This window comes from Symphodus melops (assembly GCF_947650265.1).
Source record: "Symphodus melops genome assembly, chromosome: 3".
Classification (NCBI taxonomy): domain Eukaryota; kingdom Metazoa; phylum Chordata; class Actinopteri; order Labriformes; family Labridae; genus Symphodus; species Symphodus melops.
In genome coordinates this window covers 28,242,864-28,261,095 of record NC_136693.1, presented here as the reverse complement: position 1 = coordinate 28,261,095, position 18,232 = coordinate 28,242,864, and the positions used below count along the sequence as shown (strand labels likewise).

The 18,232-nt window shown below is 41.5% G+C and overlaps 1 protein-coding gene across 1 annotated transcript in view; it reads right to left on the bottom strand.

Moving 5' to 3' along the window:
• Window positions 1-5,476: 5,476 nt before the first annotated feature.
• dok4 (docking protein 4) overlaps window positions 5,477-18,232 on the bottom strand; it is a 31,374-nt gene continuing 18,618 nt past the window's right edge. Inside the window, exons 2-8 of the mRNA XM_079339490.1 lie at window positions 13,978-14,085; window positions 12,371-12,485; window positions 12,096-12,215; window positions 9,788-9,977; window positions 7,572-7,710; window positions 6,880-6,997; window positions 5,477-5,736 (exon numbers count right to left, since the gene is read on the bottom strand). Of these exons, the coding sequence (XP_079195616.1) occupies window positions 5,591-5,736; window positions 6,880-6,997; window positions 7,572-7,710; window positions 9,788-9,977; window positions 12,096-12,215; window positions 12,371-12,485; window positions 13,978-14,085 (936 nt within the window). The 3' untranslated portion in view covers window positions 5,477-5,590. The remainder of the gene's footprint in view (window positions 5,737-6,879; window positions 6,998-7,571; window positions 7,711-9,787; window positions 9,978-12,095; window positions 12,216-12,370; window positions 12,486-13,977; window positions 14,086-18,232) is intronic.

Genomic DNA, 18,232 nt, shown 5'->3' with positions numbered 1-18,232 from the left:
CTACAGTAGCCCTTAATGGACAAAATACAACATGGAGAGAGGGAGTTCTGTGCTTTCTATCTGCTTCTACACACTTTAAAGAGGATGAGGGCGCTGATTTCAAATTCAGAACAGATCAATGAAAGATGATGTAAATGCTGCTGTTGTGTGTGAATGTGCTGTTGATCTTTGACTACAGGGCAAATACTTTTCACTTTTCTGTACCTTTATAAGAAGGAAACGCACTGACCAAAGTCTGACTCAAAAGACTGTGTTGAGTACGTAACAGACTTTATTGTTTTTGTAGAAAACATGCACTTGGTGTAGACAGTGTAAATGCGTGAAAACAACATTTCTTTGAGGGTTACAAAGCTGAGTGGAGGTCATCAGTGGATACTGTCAGTGTGATAATGTTACAAACACTCGAGATATCCGTCAGGTGTTTTCAAACCATGCTGGAGGAAAACAGGGCAGTAAATCTTTGGTCCTTTTTCAGAGCCATCAGTCATCGTCTGCATTTCCAGTTGTGTCACAGAGAGGGGTTTCAAAGCTGGACTTCACTGAGAGAATCAGGAAAAATCAAACTTATTACCAGGAAATTCAGTCTCATTGAAGTGGACAGGCCGGTCAGAACGCCAACAACTCAAAATGTAAGAAATAAATAATGTTCCGTCATGTTTCTTTAGCTCTTGTTATACGAACACAAAAAAAACACAAACAAACTCACTTGTTGAGAAAGTATACGACAAAAAAATTGATATTTACATAAACCGAGTGTCGTCATACAAACAACTACGAGGTTTAGGATCAAATAAACCAAACAGTAACCTCCAAGAGTTTCTTACAAGCAGAAAATTCCAGTTTAAAAAAAACATTAAACTAATCCCAAAGTGCAAAAACCAGCATTTCCTCCAGCGTCCACGAGAGGCTGGTTGCAAAACACCACAGCAGATATAAACGTTTCTTCAAACCGTTGGGCAGATGCTTTAGTCCAAAGTAAGACCAACACAAGCCATCTCTAGAAACTAGGAAACAACGTCATGTTTACGGCCTGGTTAAAATTATGATTGTGGTCTTCCGTTCATTTGTCTGGATCTGCACACTGATGAAGATGAGACTTTTGTGTTTTATTGGTTCATCCATATGTGAGAGTTATGAATAATTAGGAGTATGACTGATCTGCCTGCGAGAAAGCTCATCATCGGGCCAGATCTCTGCCTGTTAAATAGTGTTACCTCCCAGCTGGTCTGCAACATGCTACCAAAATGTTCTTTTGTTTATCTTTTTTTATTCTGCCGACGTTAACGTCACAGTTTTGTTTTCTTAGTTGATGTGTTCAGGCTGTATTTATGAGACAGTTTAATCCTGGCTTAATTAAACTCTTATTATCATCCTGCTTTTTATTTTTTTGGAGCCCTTAATTCTTTCATGAAAACCTCTTTATATTTTACTTCAGCTACAGTTTCTTTAAAGAACAGTCAGAAGTGGAAGCATAAAGAGGGATGAACCCAAAGCTGTATGTACAACTGGACAGCCAACTCACTCTCCTCCCATTGAAGCCAAAATGTCACTGTAATGGGCGCTGACATTTTACCAACCAGAGGCGGTGCAGTAGGAATGATCTAGAAGACTTGGCATTGATGTAGCTGTATGCTGCTTCTGCTAATGTAAAACCCACACTTAATGTGGCAATAGGATGGGAAAATCCCTTCAGCAGGCACAGTCCAAAGCAGAAGAGATCATTGCGTACCTTTTAAGCAGACACAATAATTGTATTGGGTTTTCTCAGAGCGTATTTACTGAACTTTGCTGCACGAGCTGCAGCCAAAAGGCTCCGAGTCCAATCTGTTAGGGTTTATGACCTAAACTAACGCCAGTGAGCAGGAGGAGCTCTAAAACTTTTGGCTTCACCTGAGGTGCGGTGAGGTGAGGTGAGGTGAGGTGTGTGTGTGCCGCCGCCCCCCCCCCCCCAGTCCATTCATTCATACAGTCTATGGGATGAACAGGGAGGATGTGGGATTCATCAAAGACCTAAAGATTAGCGCGTTTGAAAGGATGGATTAAAAGAAATGATTGCAAATGTTGTGGCCGTTCATTCAGGTGGTGATTTAAATGTGAAAATGAATAATGACAAAGTCTGATGAATGGACTTTCATCTACTGAGGACCTCGGTCCACAAAGGCTGTTTTTTTACGCTGGCATTTTCACATTTTCAATACACGGAGCAGAAACTAATCTTACTGGTCTTTTGAGGGTAACATTTCCAGGTTTAAAGCTGCTGCTCATGACAGGACTTAAGTCATGTTTTCATTATGACTTTCTCCTAAAAATAAGAAAATATAAAGCACACTGAGCTATTTAAAACAAAACTCACGGCCACTACCAAGGGAATCAGATGTTACATTTTGTTACCTTGCAACAATAACAGCCGATGAGACGCGATCCAAACTGGGCTGCCAGCGCAAACAAGGACGAAAAAAGTACACAGGCCCTCAATCAGCATTACAAGACACAAAATCATTGTGACTGCCTCTCATGTGAACACGTGTGTCAATAAGCCTAGATAACACACACACATGCACACAGACTCACACAAATTTAATCTTGAAATAAATAGGAATATGTACAAGAGGTCTGAAAACAAAAATACACAGTATGACAGTTGACTGAACACTTCTACATACAACACACAATGTACATCATGTAAACAACCCACTAAACGCTCAGCCCTGTCATGTCAACATGATGTAGAAACCATACAGTTAAGGTGTACATGAATTCCAGGCAGCAATAATCAAGCTTAATCAGATGCAGACACCAGCACAGGAAGAAGGCGTTTACGTTTGTGTAAAGGTCACCAGTGATCCCAGATGTCACGATGCAAAGGTAAAAGCTCCACTCTGACTCAGCCTTCAACCGTAATGACAGATTTAAAAAAAAAAGGTAAAACAAAGGATGAACTTATGAGCTCACAAGTGAGAATCATGATCCAACCTTTGCTTGTACTGAGGACATGGCATGCTGTTCTCTCCTCCAGCTCAGCGAAATGAAAAGCTGTCAGTAAGAGGAAGCGTAACAGAAGGTAAGGCAAAGCCTGCAATGCTGTTTAATGGAAAGCACACAGGGTCATCTGTTTTTCCTCCTTTGACATCTTCTCTCTGTGAGCAAAATGACAGCTTTGGATTGATCCGGTCGGTGAGGTGCAGAAAGAGGGAACTTTAAGGTTACGATGTGAAGATCAGCAAAAAAAAAAAAAAAAAAAGAATCATTTACGCTCCAGTGCAACGACAAAATACTGACATGCTGCACCCCATCTGTGGACAAGGACCGAAGGATAATTCTGTTTCTTCCACCTTTGAATATATTATTTTATAATTTCAACATGAAGCCTACTGGGGAAATCAAGACTGTGATCACAAGAACAGTTTGCATTTACATGATCAGAACGGTCGATCAGAAAGTATTCTGATTTTACTGAAGAACTTCAGTGTCTGATTGTAATCTGAGATGTGATGGCCAATCGGATTTCAGCGGGAAAACTCGCAGAAAACTCATAAGCTCAGAACTTGAATCAGGAGTCTCATTGAGTTTCAATATGACGCTTTAAGCTGACCCAGTGCAGGCGTGGTCTATCGGGCTGTGGGTTACATTTTTTGGGACGAGGACCGAGCTATAACTTGAGCTCGATGTTTCAAAGTCTGTGCAGTAAAAATCTGTTGCTTTTCCCATTTGCCCCACTTGGCAAAGTATGGATGCTGATGAAGCTACAGAAGCCCCTAAAATTAACCACAATAGAAACCATCAACTTGTAAACCCGTTTTGACTTATATTTACCCTTTTTTTTTGGGATGAGTAGAAGTAGTACAAATAGATCTGTGGGTACTTTTCTTTTTTCTAGTTTCTTTTAGCAGTCTTTAAGTTTTAATAAGATGCAGCCTGTTTTGGAGGGTGTCTCACAGAGAAAAGGACCTTTAAACTATCTTCCTGTGTGACAATTTACAGCAGAGTTCACAATGTGACGTTTCTGTGCGCCTTCTGTTTTCACCACGTGGAGTCTGCGATCCTGCACGCTAACAGTAGGCTACGCAAATCGAGCTTTCAGCCTGTACGCCCTGCTGTCTCATTTAAAAGGCTGACTTTGTTTGGCACTGTGTGTGTGTCTCATTACGAGCCATGTTGCTTTGTTCACCAGTCTAATTATCTAACTCCATGACAATGTTAAAGTCACTTTTTATAAATGATGTGTCTAAACTCTGAAAATGACAACACGATGTATTGAACTGGGATTAGCCCTTCAGAGCGCTCATCAAAGTTCTGTCACTAATGTCCCTTATTCTGGTGAAGACAACCTTCACTGAGCAGATGTAAAGAAAATAAGTAGGCCACAAACGTGAAGCTGAAGTAACCCTCACAACACTTCCATGGTTCCTTGTTTCTTCCATTTGTCACATCTTAGGAGATGCACTCCTCGGTCAAACAAAGTGGTCTGTCCTCTAGTGGTTTTAAAAACCCCTCTATGTTAGCCGGGAGATACCTGTTTCAGGCTCAAGTGCTGCTCTGGTCTATCCCATAGGGTTGAATATATGAGAGGAGGAGACGCCCTCTTCACTCCACCTCTGCAGCTCTGTGCACGTCTATTGTGTCCCTTTCTTTCCTTTAGTTAAGTGAACATTTGACATTGCAAGGAAAGTTGATGCTCCATTCAAGAGTACTTGTGAAAAGTCACAGAATCCTAATTATTCGTTTCAATTCAATAAAAATGTGTTGTCAGATTGGGCTCGTTGCCCTCTTCATTTTAAGCCCTCTCTTTAGCTTTGAGACCTTCGATGGAGTCACAGATTGTGTATAATTATACGGAGCGTGTGTGTAAGACAGCATCAGAGGACACACTTCAGGGACAGTCTGAACTCTTTCTTGATATTCACTTTAGTCGAGGAGCCAGTTCACAAATCACAGCTTGATTCACAGGTCAGAGTGGTTTGGAGCCTCAGCTCAGGGAGCACATCCAGTGACTGTAATACAACATCAGAAACCAAAGGCGTTGATCCAGTCGTGGATGGAAGTGTCCTTCATACAAGTGTGGTGCGATTAAGGTACCATGCAGTCCCACATACGCTGTTTCAACATAACATACCAAACCTTCCTGACGTCAAGTCCACGTCAGACAGTTGGATCTTGTGCCACTGTCAAAGTGAGAAACAGTTTCAAGAGGATCACATCCAGCGTTTCTGGTTCCAGTGTGTCCACACTTCATGAAAACACAAGGAAAAGAATGTGTCATCCCCCCCCCCCTTGTTTTACAGCGATACACAGGGGATGACAGGCGGAGAAACGTTTGAACTTCGTTCGACAAATTGTTCCTCCGAGTGTGCAAAAACGTCGGAATATCCTGACTGCTGTTGACTTGTGGGAGATGCAGTCGTACGAGGATTCCCGATCTTCTTCCAGTTTTTTGCAGAGTCAAGTTTTTGCTTTTCTTTGTTTCCTGTGAGGGCGGTATAACTCATAAGAAGGAAGAGAGTGAGCTGTGTGCCTGCATGCATGTGAGAAAGTGTCAGTCTATCTGTCATCGTCCACGTCTTCTTCTCCTGTGTGTGTGTGTGTGTGTGTGTCACTGTCCAGGGTAGGTGGGATAGTGTGTTGGGGAGTGTGTGTGTATGTGCGGTTGGGACCGTGTTAGTGTGTTCGTCAGTGGCAGGGTGGAATGGCGGTCCGGAGGGAGGCGGGTGGACAGTAGGTCATCGTCAGACATATTACCTGCAGAAGGAGCAGAAACAACCTCAGTGTTACTGAGTGAACTTTAAAGGTGCCATACGTGTGTTTCTACTTTCCACAGAGCCAAGCTGTTATTCCCTGGGCCGGGTTAAAACAGAATTTAAGGATTAAGAGTGAAATGAATCTTTATATCGGGTTGGTCAAATTTAAAAACAGGATAAACTGTGTATCAAATCTTGATTAATATTCGAACAAATCATCCAGATTGTGTTTTAAAACACTTTTGGGTTGGACATGGGAAACTTTGAGTGAGATTAGGTGATCCTTAGTAGAAAAAAGGTTGATTTAGATCATTGTTATCAGGATTAAACCTGTTAAAGAACCAGCCACCGGTCTATATTTGAAACAAACCTCCAGTTTGTGTTTTTTAAAACGTTTCAGAAATCCAACATGTCTGGATTATACTGATCCACGGTGCTGATATTTCATTGAGAGCAGGTGTGAGGTTTCTTCAGTTTTGTTTGGGCTTTGGCGCCCCCATGTGGACAAAGTATAAAGTCTACTATAAAGCGCTGGCAATCTGGATTTGGACATCTTCAACAGTCTGTGCATAAACTATCTGATCCACTTCATGGATGAAAGTCAACTGGATTACTCAATCCTGGGTAGAAAAAATGTGGATTACCAAATCCAGATCATAAAACCAGGTCCTGGTAACTGTATTTATGCTAAACACTTCCTGATTCTCCCTTTATTCCTTTTTCTGAATTAGTTAGAAAAGCTGTTAAAAACTTAAACTAGTGGATAAACTGAATGTCATGGTTTTGTACAAAACACAATGATGAAACTGCTTACTGTACTTTGTTTTCCTTAGAGTCCCCTTACTTGTATTTAGGAAAAGTTATGCCCATCCCCAGGAACCATGCAAGGTGATACATTACTATAAAAAAAAAAGTGCATCAGCATTAATTGTTTTTATGGATTTAAACCCAGCAGCATAGGCCTACAAATGTATTCCTACAAAAGCTACTTCCTGTTCTGTGTATCTAAGTGTGTTTTCATGATTTGAAATCAAATGTTGACAACCTCAGAGCAGACAAATCCATGTGCACCCCCCTGAGATCCAGAGAGCACCCCCTCATGAGGGGCTCAGATCACAGGTTGGGAACCAGTGGTGTCACTTACCGCTGCCAGAATCCATGCCGGTCTGGTTTCCAGTGATGTGGTGCCAGTAGGCGGATCGGGGCAGGATGGCAGTGGGAGTGCAGGGGTAGGAGCCAGACTCTGAACCTAAAGACATCAACTGGGAGACATATGCACGCAACATAAGGAGCTATTACTCACACGATTTAAAAAGAATGGAGGTGGCTTAACAGGCATGCAGGAGCAGGACTTAAGAGCTGCTGCAGCTGGGGAAGATTTATGCCACTCACTGCAGCAAGAGGGTGCAAATGTATCATCAGGGACGTAATCCACCCTGCTCTGCACTTTAACACACAGTTACCATCAGTAGAGTTTTACTGCAGGCCGTAAAACAGGCCAAAACAACAGTAAAGATGCCTAAAAGCTTCAGCGGCTGAGAGGAACAGCCGAATCTGACCCAACGACTCACACAGGAGTTTGTTACAAGGGACCATTTTCACATATCACAGTTCAAATGCAACTTTTACTTCATTCAAATGATGCACTATACCATATGAACTGGTAATGTATAAACAACTAGTTTTATGAGCCATGTGTCTTTCTGTTGAATCTTGCAACAATAAAGGACCATGGAGGTCATGAGGCCCTCGAGGGTCAATACTAAAGACTTCAACTACTTCCGAAACAACATAGAATCTTCTGACTGGTTTTGAAGCGAGTTTCTTCACACTCACCCTGCTGCTTTTCTCCATCTCCAGCAGGACCTTCTTGTGCTGCTCTGCGATGGCCAGTGTTGAGGAGTGAACCCTCTGGTAGATCTGCTCTCCCTCTCTGGTCTGGAAGGTGTAGAGGCCTTCGCCGCTGTCACACATCCTAATCACGAAAACAAAAACAAGTCAATATGAAGGCAGTCTACAGCCGTGCATTTTGTCTCACATCTTGCAGAATTAAACGTGAGTGAGCTATGACTCGGCTGCACGCTCCTAAAAGTCAATAAACATGTGTCAATGTGAAATTCATAGAGTGACTGAGCTTTGGCTTCATTTACCTAAAATGTGCACAAACTAAAGATTAAATTAAGATTTTTAAATCAATGCCCCAGCACTCTGAGAGCAGGTTTAACTTCCTGGTGTAGCCAGTATTTATGAATGACAAAGTTCCTGCAAAGATATCCTTTATCCATAATGCTCATTGTTTATATTCAAACAGAATGGAGTTGAAGTTGATAGACGATATCCAGAGCGGATTGTAAACTGAACTTGCATGCCGATAACTGTTTAAACAGATCAATTAAAGTTACATAACAAACAAAATAATAGCCAAAAGGCTCCTGATTTGCATTTTAACTGATGCATTCAACCCAAGCAGCAAGCTCCCATGTTGAAAAATTAAGTCAATGCAGAAGTGCAAAACACTGCAGTTCTATCAGTGGGCATTATAAACGATGCCTTAATCTCTAGTTTGAAGAGCTCATGTCTTTATTAGTCCACGCTGTACGGGCGTGATCGCTACACAGTTAGCTTTCCTGCATGCAGCCAATAACAAAATACTACATGGACTAAAAACAGGAAAACTTCCAGCCCTCAGAGTCACGTCATCTACCTACAGAACAGATTATTTATTGTCATACAGAAGTTTATAACTTCATTAAAAATTGAACAGGATATTTCCAACTTGGAGCTTCATCTTCTGAAATCTGCTCCCAGTCAGTTTTCTCTGTGAGGAGAAACACTCCACATCAGGTTCGATTAAGTGCAGCATGACCTGCTATCAAATTTCATGAAAGTCAATGTAGAGCTACTGGCTTCACTTATACTATCAAATAAATGCCTGTTTTAATGATCATAACACACTGTGTTGTTCCTGCAACTCTGACTTGGTTTTTGAGAAGACAGAATAATTTCCCTCTGTGAGGACCAAATTACCTGGACGACAGGTGATGCTGTATCTAAATATTCATACGGAAATTCATCTAACTCTTTTGTTACACTCATTCTGTCACATAAAGGTTCATGTCTTTACACCTCCATGATCTGTTCACACTTTACAGCTGGCTGTAATTATGCTTTTCAAAAAGAGCCCCGAGCTCCCCCTCAGTCCACTCAGGCCATTAAATCAGCGATCTGTCCCATTTAAAAAGGTCTGCACCTATCAGGTTAATATGACTGCCCATAACTGCATCAAGTCATAATGAAAACGGTGATAAATGTTTGCTGAATGACACTGATGGAGGACAAGCTGGGTTCACTCGACGCAATAAAGACATGGAGATCTATGCAGTACAGCACACCCACAGGCAGAGGGCTGTCGTGACATCTGTTTCAGAACTGACACACACACACACACACGCATACACACACACACGCACACAGAGTTATCTGCATGCTGACCCAATCATGGTCCGGTTTTATCACAGAGGAGGAGATAAGGAGGTCTGGCTGAGCCCTGATTCATCGTCTAATCTATTCAATCAATCTCTTCACAGGCGCCGACCAACAATACAGAGCTGTTTGGATTTGTGTGTGTGACACACACACACACACACACACACACACACACACACACACACACACACACACACACACACACACACACACACACACACACACACACACACACACACACACACACACACACACACACACACACACACACACACACACACACACACACACACACACACACACACACACACACACACACACACACACACACACACACACACACACACACACACACACACACACACACACACACACACACACACACACACCTGTTGTAATTTTTGATAAAACTTGAATTCTTTACTCTCTTCTCCTTTCCTCATGTAAAGTCTAAAATACACATTTATTGAAAGCAACCTGTATAAACCACAGAAACAGTCAGTGATGAAACATCTCGCCACCCCTCCCCTTCTTATCGCAGGGGCCCCTCCCCTCGCTGCTCTTACCGTCCGGCCTCAAAGGTGAAGCGTGTGGCGTCGCGTCCGTAGCGCCGCAGCGAGCAGAGAGGCCACGTGACCAGCTTGGTGCGAGGATTGTGGATGTCCCACAGGTAAATGTTCTCGTGGGTGATCTGCATCATGCACTCCCCGTAGATGTCCAGGTTGGGACAGGGAAGAAGGAACACGTTGAAGCGCTCTGAGGAGGCCGACACATGAAGAGAACGTCAGTCTTTCTTAAAAAGATGAAACACGTGTTTCCTCCGCCGCCCCGTTTCAGAGACAAATATGAATCTAAGATTAAAGTTATTTTAAGACAAAATGAGGAACCTTTACTTGTCATGCGCCTTCAGAGGAATAATACCTTTCAAAAAACATATTCAAAGTGCTGTTATATGACATATACTCATACTGTACATGCACAATATTAAATATTAAATGTTGCCATGACCAAGCTCTAATACTTCCCATACTACCTGTGTGCTCCTTTATATTTCTTGATACTCACACGGCACATTATTCAGCACCTTAAAGCTCGTTTTTCACTTCTGGTCAGATGCTTAACTATGTTTCATTGTTCAGTCATAAAAGTCATCAGACTCAAATTAAAAGATCTGTAAAGCACATTAAAAACAGCATGAACTGACAGAAGTGCTGCACAGGCAGGTTTTAAAAAACCACTTTAGTTTTTATAAACAGACAAATGAATAATTCAGATGAAAAATTACATTAAAAAAATGTATAAAAGGAGCAACTCAAAACAAATGAATAGAAATTACAAGAGTCAAATAAGAGGAAATGAAAACCAACTAAGACAAGAGGGAACAGGAGAATAAAATTAGAGCTGCAATTCAAATGTAATTCAATAAGGAGCCGTGCAAAAAAAAAGAAAAGTCACAGGAAATGATTTCACGAAGAGATGGAGCAGACCTCAACTGCATGGGAAATAAAATCAACCATAAAGCAGAGCAGCTCTAAAACACACGGGTCACAGCAGACCACATGCTATGGAAGGGCCCCCCTTCCCTCCCAGGAGCCCCGTAGCCTGAGCCGCAGCCCCGGAGCATCAGTGTGCTGGTGGTGGTGGTAATTGTTCTTGGTTAGTTTGCTAATGTAAAGTAATAGACGTACGAGACAGGAGAATGAAGTCATCAAATGCTTCTGTTGATTTTCATATTTTACTTTTTTATGATTCAATGTGCTGAAGGAACTTGGGATCAAGTGTCTTTCCCAAATCACATCAAACATGCAGCTGCAGGAGCTGGGCATCGAACCCTCAACCTACCAGCCAGGAGACGACCAACTCTGCCGACTGAGCCACAGCCGCCCAAAGAGTGACTTTACTTGTCAGGGTCAACTTATGAAAACCTAATTCCTGGCCAGTTACTTTCTTCTGGCGTCAGGACTCAGTTAAAGACGACATAAAATGTGAAAATGCAGCTTGTAATAGAAAACCCAAAACAAATGCAGTTTTTTTTAACCATCTTCCAGCTGTTTTTAATTATTTTTTTTGGTATTACAGGCCTCGTGTCGACGATGAACATTGACAGTTTTCTTGTTTTTCTTTAAACATGTCACATAGGACATTATGGGTGGGCCTTATGTGACTGGGTCCACCAACTGTGCAGCCGGCCCACAATAAATAAATAAGACATCCTCACTTATACTTTATGAATGCTATTTGAATGCAGTTCAACACCAAAAATACAGGTTCCTCTTTTAAGAAATGGAAGTATGCTGCTATTGTGTCAAGTCATAACCAATCAAATACGTCCATTAACTCTACCAGGCCTTCTGAAACTAGGGCAGACACCTTTCGTGTTCACGTTATTTTAATCAGCTAAGTACATCCAGTAGTGGATGAGTTGTTGGATCCATGCGGGACAGATGGTTCTGTTGATGGGATAGATGTGAAAGCGTGTAAAAGACAGGGACTCAACTTTCACCCAGGTAAAAGTCACGATGCATGTCCACCTTCTCCTTATCGATCTCATCCACTGTGTCTGACACGGCCTCTGCAAAGATTCACGCCTGGTTTCATAACCGTTCTAATTGTCCTTCCATAGGAACCGTGCTGAATGCTTCGTTCAGTCTTTGTCAAAATGATTAGGTGCACGATTGGACTATCCAGTACAGCACCAGTGTCCCTGGTATTTTATGGATGTTTGTATTGCAGCGGTGAGGACAAGATCCCACACTGGCTTCTCATTTTTTCCCTCAAGGATCAGTGTCAGCTGGACGTCCCAGACTGAACCTCAGGACTGGCGGTGATAAAAGCCAAACAACGTTTGTTTCAGTGTTTCTGTTTGAAAGTCACCTGTATGTTCACACTGCACTCCAGCAGCCAGAAGGTCAGGCTCGCCCATGCTGATGTCATTGAGCCGCGTGCCCAGACACTCGATCGACAGCGTCTTAAACCAGTCCTCTGCCTCCAGCTCTGAAGGGGAGAGAAAGAAGTCAGATGGGTAAATCAGAGCCTTTTACTTTCACACTATTAGAGCATGCAGATAACTGTGTGTGTGTGTGTGTGTGTGTGTGTGTGTGTGTGTGTGTGTGTGTGTGTGTGTGTGTGTGTGTGTGTCTGTGCATTACCTGATTCACAGGTGAATGTGCGCGAGGTATCATCCGTGAAGACAATGGCCACCGCCTGCCGCTTGGTATCTCGGGGCAACCGCGTGATATTCTTCACATTGCTAATTTCTGTCACCTAGGAAACCAGTTAAAGATCAAACAGTTAATTTACTAAATGTATACTTTTTGATTAAAGACAGTGACTAAAACCCACTCGTGACAACAAACTATCAGTAGAGATGTGGATTTGCTCGTAAACCAGAGAGGAGTAACTCACGGTTCGTCTGGAAGATGTCACATGACATACATGTGTATTTTCAAAGCACCACATGTATTATTTATCTCTAAGAGGCTAATGTTAAATCATATCTTTACAAATGTTTCAGCCTCTAGTTTGCGGCACATAACTTCCTCTTGTTTGTTGCAGGTTTCTAACAATAGAAGCGTCGCCATGGTTTGACGGAAAGCAAAAGTCACGTGACATGCGTGTGACTCCAAAATGTGTGACGAACACCGAGGGCCCACGATGAATAAAAGAGTGTGGAGTCAGGAATAACTGTGTTAAAGAATCCATTCGTCAGCTCTGTTTTGCACACTTCACTATCACACAGGTGTGTCAGGGTTCAAACCCTGATCTTTTTCTGGACATTTCTGTTCCCTTCATAACCTCTATAACCCTCTGATGCTTCCTGCCTCCTTCCCCCTTGATGCTGCAGGTTAAGCATTAGCAACAATTATTGCCATCAGTTGGAGAAGTTAGTGAAGAGATGAAAGGTAATGTATAGGCTGTAAAAATGCTCTTTGTGGGTGTTTGTGTAATCGCAGCACACTACTTTATATACACTGCTAATTCATTTTATAAAACCTTGAAAAGTGCAGAAATGACTTTGAAAAGGAAAACAACATGACGGTGATTTGCTGATAAAGCTGTAGGCTACAGGCCAATAAAAAAAACTATAATAACATATATTATCTAATATCAGGCAGATGACCTTTATACCTTTGTAAAACAGCAATTCTAATGATTACAATTTTAAAAAATGAAAGCATTTCAAAAATGAAATTCATTATAAAAAAAACTGGGTAAAACTTTTCATCTTTAACTCGCTCAGAAAAATTAAAAACAAAAATCAAAAGTGCGCCTGAAGTCCGCCGGAGCCGAGAGGAAGCTCAGTGAGGGAGTGTGACAGCAGACAGAGAGGGTCAGGTGAAGGAGAGGTGATGATGATGATGAAGAATAAAAGATGATGGAGTTCAGACTGTCTGTGTGTGTGTGTGTGTGTGTGTGTGTGTGTGTGTGTGTGTGTGTTTTCACTGAACTCAGAAGGAAAAGAGTCAGACTTAATGTGAAGGTTGTCTGCTTTCATCTCTGACAGTGTGTGTGTGTGACTGGCAGCTCTTTTCCCCCCGCAGAAGAAAGTATAACACACACACACACACACACACACACACACACACACACACACACACACACACACACACACACACACACACACACACACACACACACACACACACACACACACACACACACACACACACACACACACACACACACACACACACACACACACACACACACACACACACACACACACACACACACACACACACACACACACACTTACCTTTGGACTGACTCTGATGTAGGCGGACTTCTCATCAGTATATTTCTCCAGACGACGAGGTCCTTTACTGGATGACTTCTTGAAAACCAGCCAGCAACGCCGATAGATCTGTTGTAAAAACAAACACACACACTTTTGATGTTCTTGAACATCAGTCGTTGCTTCGATGTTTGAATGATGTAAAATGGATTTTAATCACAAATTATATTAACCACAAAACTGGGAGCACAAATACAACTACAAAACATCAACCAGTCTGTAAACTTTGACGTGTTTACTGAAAGCTTCTCTGCTGACCTGTGACACCTGTTCAAACAACATTTCACCCATGAAAGTCTCAAAGTTAAAAAAAAACTGAGGAGAGGCAGATATGAAACATACAGTAAAAATCAGTGAAGCAGTTTCGGTCATACAGAAAGACTGTTGTCATGGAGACGTGACGCACAGCCAGCTTTTTTGCGCCCGAAAAAAAAACGTTGGGTGGACACAGACTCTAAGTTCCCCAAATACGTAATCAAAACCAAGATGGCTGACAGGGATGGAAGACGACAAGTGAAGTCATGCGTCGCTAGAAAAATTGATAAGAATAATTGTAATACTTAAACTTGGCTGATCTTTAAAATAGTAGATGTGGAGTCACTTAGAGTTGATATGTTTATATTAATACATGTGGTTAAAGGGAAACTTGAATGATATAATTTATTCATTCAAAATGTTTTACGGAGGCTGTGGTCCTCCAGGCGGGCAGCCCGGGGTCCGGTCCGTGGCTCCTTTTCATCTCTCTCTCTCTCTCTCTCTTCTTTATTTTTAACTCTATCCACTGTCCTATCTCCACAATAAAGGCATAAAAAGCCTCCAATAATACATCTTTAAAGATGTTTTTGCCCTTCTTGCAATGCAGCATTGAGTCATATCAACTCAAGGGAACTTCTCCATCTTAGTCAGTATTATGCATGTAAATTTTTTTTTAAATTAACATCACGTTACAAGCAAAAAAGAATAAAATAACATTAAGCTCCATTTTTAAATAATTAATGCATTAAAGGGCATATTCTTTAACAGCATGTGGATGGTGGAGCTCATAAAGAAAAAGCAGAATAGCATTCACAGGCGACATGAATTCATGTAGATCCCCTCCATCTGGGTTCTTTCTGTCTCTTTCTTTTATCCTCTCAGTTGTTTACAAGAGCTCGGTTCAGTCTCTGGGGCGGGAGTGGGAGGGAGGAGAAGCTCAGGTTGATCTCCATTGAACACATATGGAATACCAATACCTCCCCACCTGTACAGAGCAGACATCTGAGGACAATGAGTCACAGATTCTGCCTGTATGAATCAGATTGATACAGGAGAGATAAACTGAGAGGGTACTCATTTACACCTGGACATTGATCCATGAAAATGATTTTTCCATCCTCCGTAATTGCAGCTATGCTGATCATCTTGTTCAAAATGATCTGCACTAAGTGAGCCGAAGATTCAGAGGCTGCCTGAGGACGCTGTATGATTATTCATGCAGTGAACAGGTTGTGGTGTGAAACCCCGGTGCCTGTCTCACTGACAGAAACGATGTTAAAAAGAAACATTTGCCTGAGGCACGGAGACAAACTGCAAACACGACACTAAGATTGTTATGATATAACTGATGTGATAATTACACCAGCTAGATTTCAGAAGTTTAAAGGCACTATTCCAGATATTTGTTTTAAATGTGAACAATCAAAAATGTGGGATTTTAAAGAGACAGAAAGGTTTTGGTGTGAGATTTCACAAAGAATGCCAGAGGTAAAGCTGTGTGCAGGTTTCTCTATGCAGGAGCGTACATTTGCCTTCAGCTGAATCTTCCACTAAAACACTGACCTTTAAAATGCCGGGGTTCAGGTGCTTGCTGCGTCTGTACTCATACAGGTGTATTTGCATGTCAGAGGTGTCGCACGTCTGTTCACATACTGACTAATGACTGATGAATAAAGCTAGCCGCCCGAAGTTTCAAATTAGCCGATACTGATAGTCACACACAAGATGTGAAAATGTTGGCCGATATTATCTGTTTGCATCAAGAAATACAGAATACTGAATTAAAGACGTGGAGATATTCCTTTATTCTTTTAGTACATTAAAGTTTTGAATCTCTGCAGGCTCTTCCAACCTGAACATTTAAAACTTGTTTTTTTATTGCCTTTTCCCATCATGGCCAGGAGACTACAGATGAAAACTAGCTTTCTGACTTTTTAAAAAAAAATTTTTAACCATGTGTAATCATGTGTTTTATGAAATTGCACTGTCCCCTTTTAAATAAACTAATACTAATACTAAAGGAAAAAATAAAATGTACTGATACTAGGACTATGTACTACAAAAGAAGTTTAAGTCAAGTTTGGGTTTTTCTGCATTCTGGTCCATTAAGTCTCACTAAAAAAAACATGTACGACCTAAAAGGACATTCCTGTTAGTTTCATCATCGAAAAACATGATGATGAATATTCAAAGACCAATTTTCCAGGACAAAGACGAGACAGAGACAAGCTTAAGAATAGATGAAAACTACTACAAAAAGTACATTTAAATTTCAAATGTGAGAGCGTTTGTCTGCTTAGAGCTTTTCTACAGACCCCCAGAAATGTAATGCATTATTTTAAATCACCCCTGTCATTGAGAAGGTTTCGTGTTTCATGTTTTTGGTGGATTCAGACCAAACAAAATGTGATTTAAGATTAAATAGCTGAAAGTATTTTACAACCAGGAATCCAGAAATTTTCAGAGCATCAAATAAGATAACACTTCCTGATAAATAATTCTGTTTCATTTCGTCTGTCGCACTCTGATGGAGCAGTGACACGCCGTATAGTAAAGAGTGAAAGGATATCTTAAATAAGAAATATGAATAACACAGTGGTACTAATGAATCCTATACTGTTGGCTTCACTTTTTTCTCAATCTTGAGTCTTAAATTCACTTAGCTTTATCCTCCAGACATGGGCTGAGATACGGTTTCTATTTGACATCTGAGCACACACTTTAAAATGAATAGACAAGTAAAAAAAATACTATTGAGTTATCCTCGCTAAGCTGAAGGGAAAATGTGTGATACAAAAGAAAAACACTTATTATTCAAAAAGCCCACAAGTCCATTTCAGCGTTCAGAGGGAGCGGTGCTGCAAGGTTACACGAACACAGCGCCGGCCGTAACATCATCTTCTCGTGCTTTCATGTGAGCAAACCTCTCTGGAATAACAGTTACTCCAAACTGTTTCACATCAGCTTCGTGTTTGAAGCTGAAAGCAGGGAGCAATTAGCAGTTTCTATCCCCCTGCTCTGTCTCGTCTCTTTAACTTCACTCGACCCGCATACTTCAAACACAGCATCGTGAGCAGATACAAAGAAGAGGAGGAGGAGGAGGAGGAGGAGGGAGGAGACGGTGATGAGGAAGCTAGACTACAAGATCAGCAGAAGCACAACTTTTACATTCACTGATTTTCTTTATAGCCGTTTCTACATGGTTCATAGATTATTAACAAAATAAAATAAAAAAACCCCTGAAACAAAACAAAGATGTACAAAAAAAGACGACAAAAAAATCGAATTGAAAGTAAAAAAGACCTCCTGTTTTCTTCTGCAGCTAGTCCGAGTGACAGTATCGGACAGGGATGGTCTCCCCGCTGTGAGGTGTCTGACGCAGGAGATATGATGTGAAACATCTCTGGTTAAATGTTGCGTCTAACAGCAACGCAGTCACCTGCCAGTAGATGGGGCTGTAGCTCCTGTTAATAGCTTCTGCCATACTGCTCTACTACCCAGATTTAAACCAGCACAGTGAACGAATGGCACCTTATAGCACGGAGCGGCAGTCTTCTGATACCACTCGACTGAAGCAGAGTGTAACCAGCAAAGCGTGTGGATGTTTACCTGCAGGGACGACCTAAGACTGGTTGTGCTAGCACTGCTAACGTTAGCCACACTCGGCAAACCAATTTGACTTCATGTGGCCGAAGACGCTCTGCTCCCATTGTTCAATAAATTGTGTTTAATTTGATCGTTTGAGGGTTTTCTTGATTTTTAACTATAGCCAACTTGCCTGATATTTTATTTCGTCTTTTATCAACAGAAAAATGTGTCCCCAAACTAGAGAGATATTCTGACCTCCAATCACCCAAAGTGCATTTCTTCTACATGTTGCAAACATAGTAAAGTCCCAGCTGCTCAGCATTAATTGTGTTTTTTCTTCAGGAACAACTTGGGGGTCTGTTTTTTCCAAAGG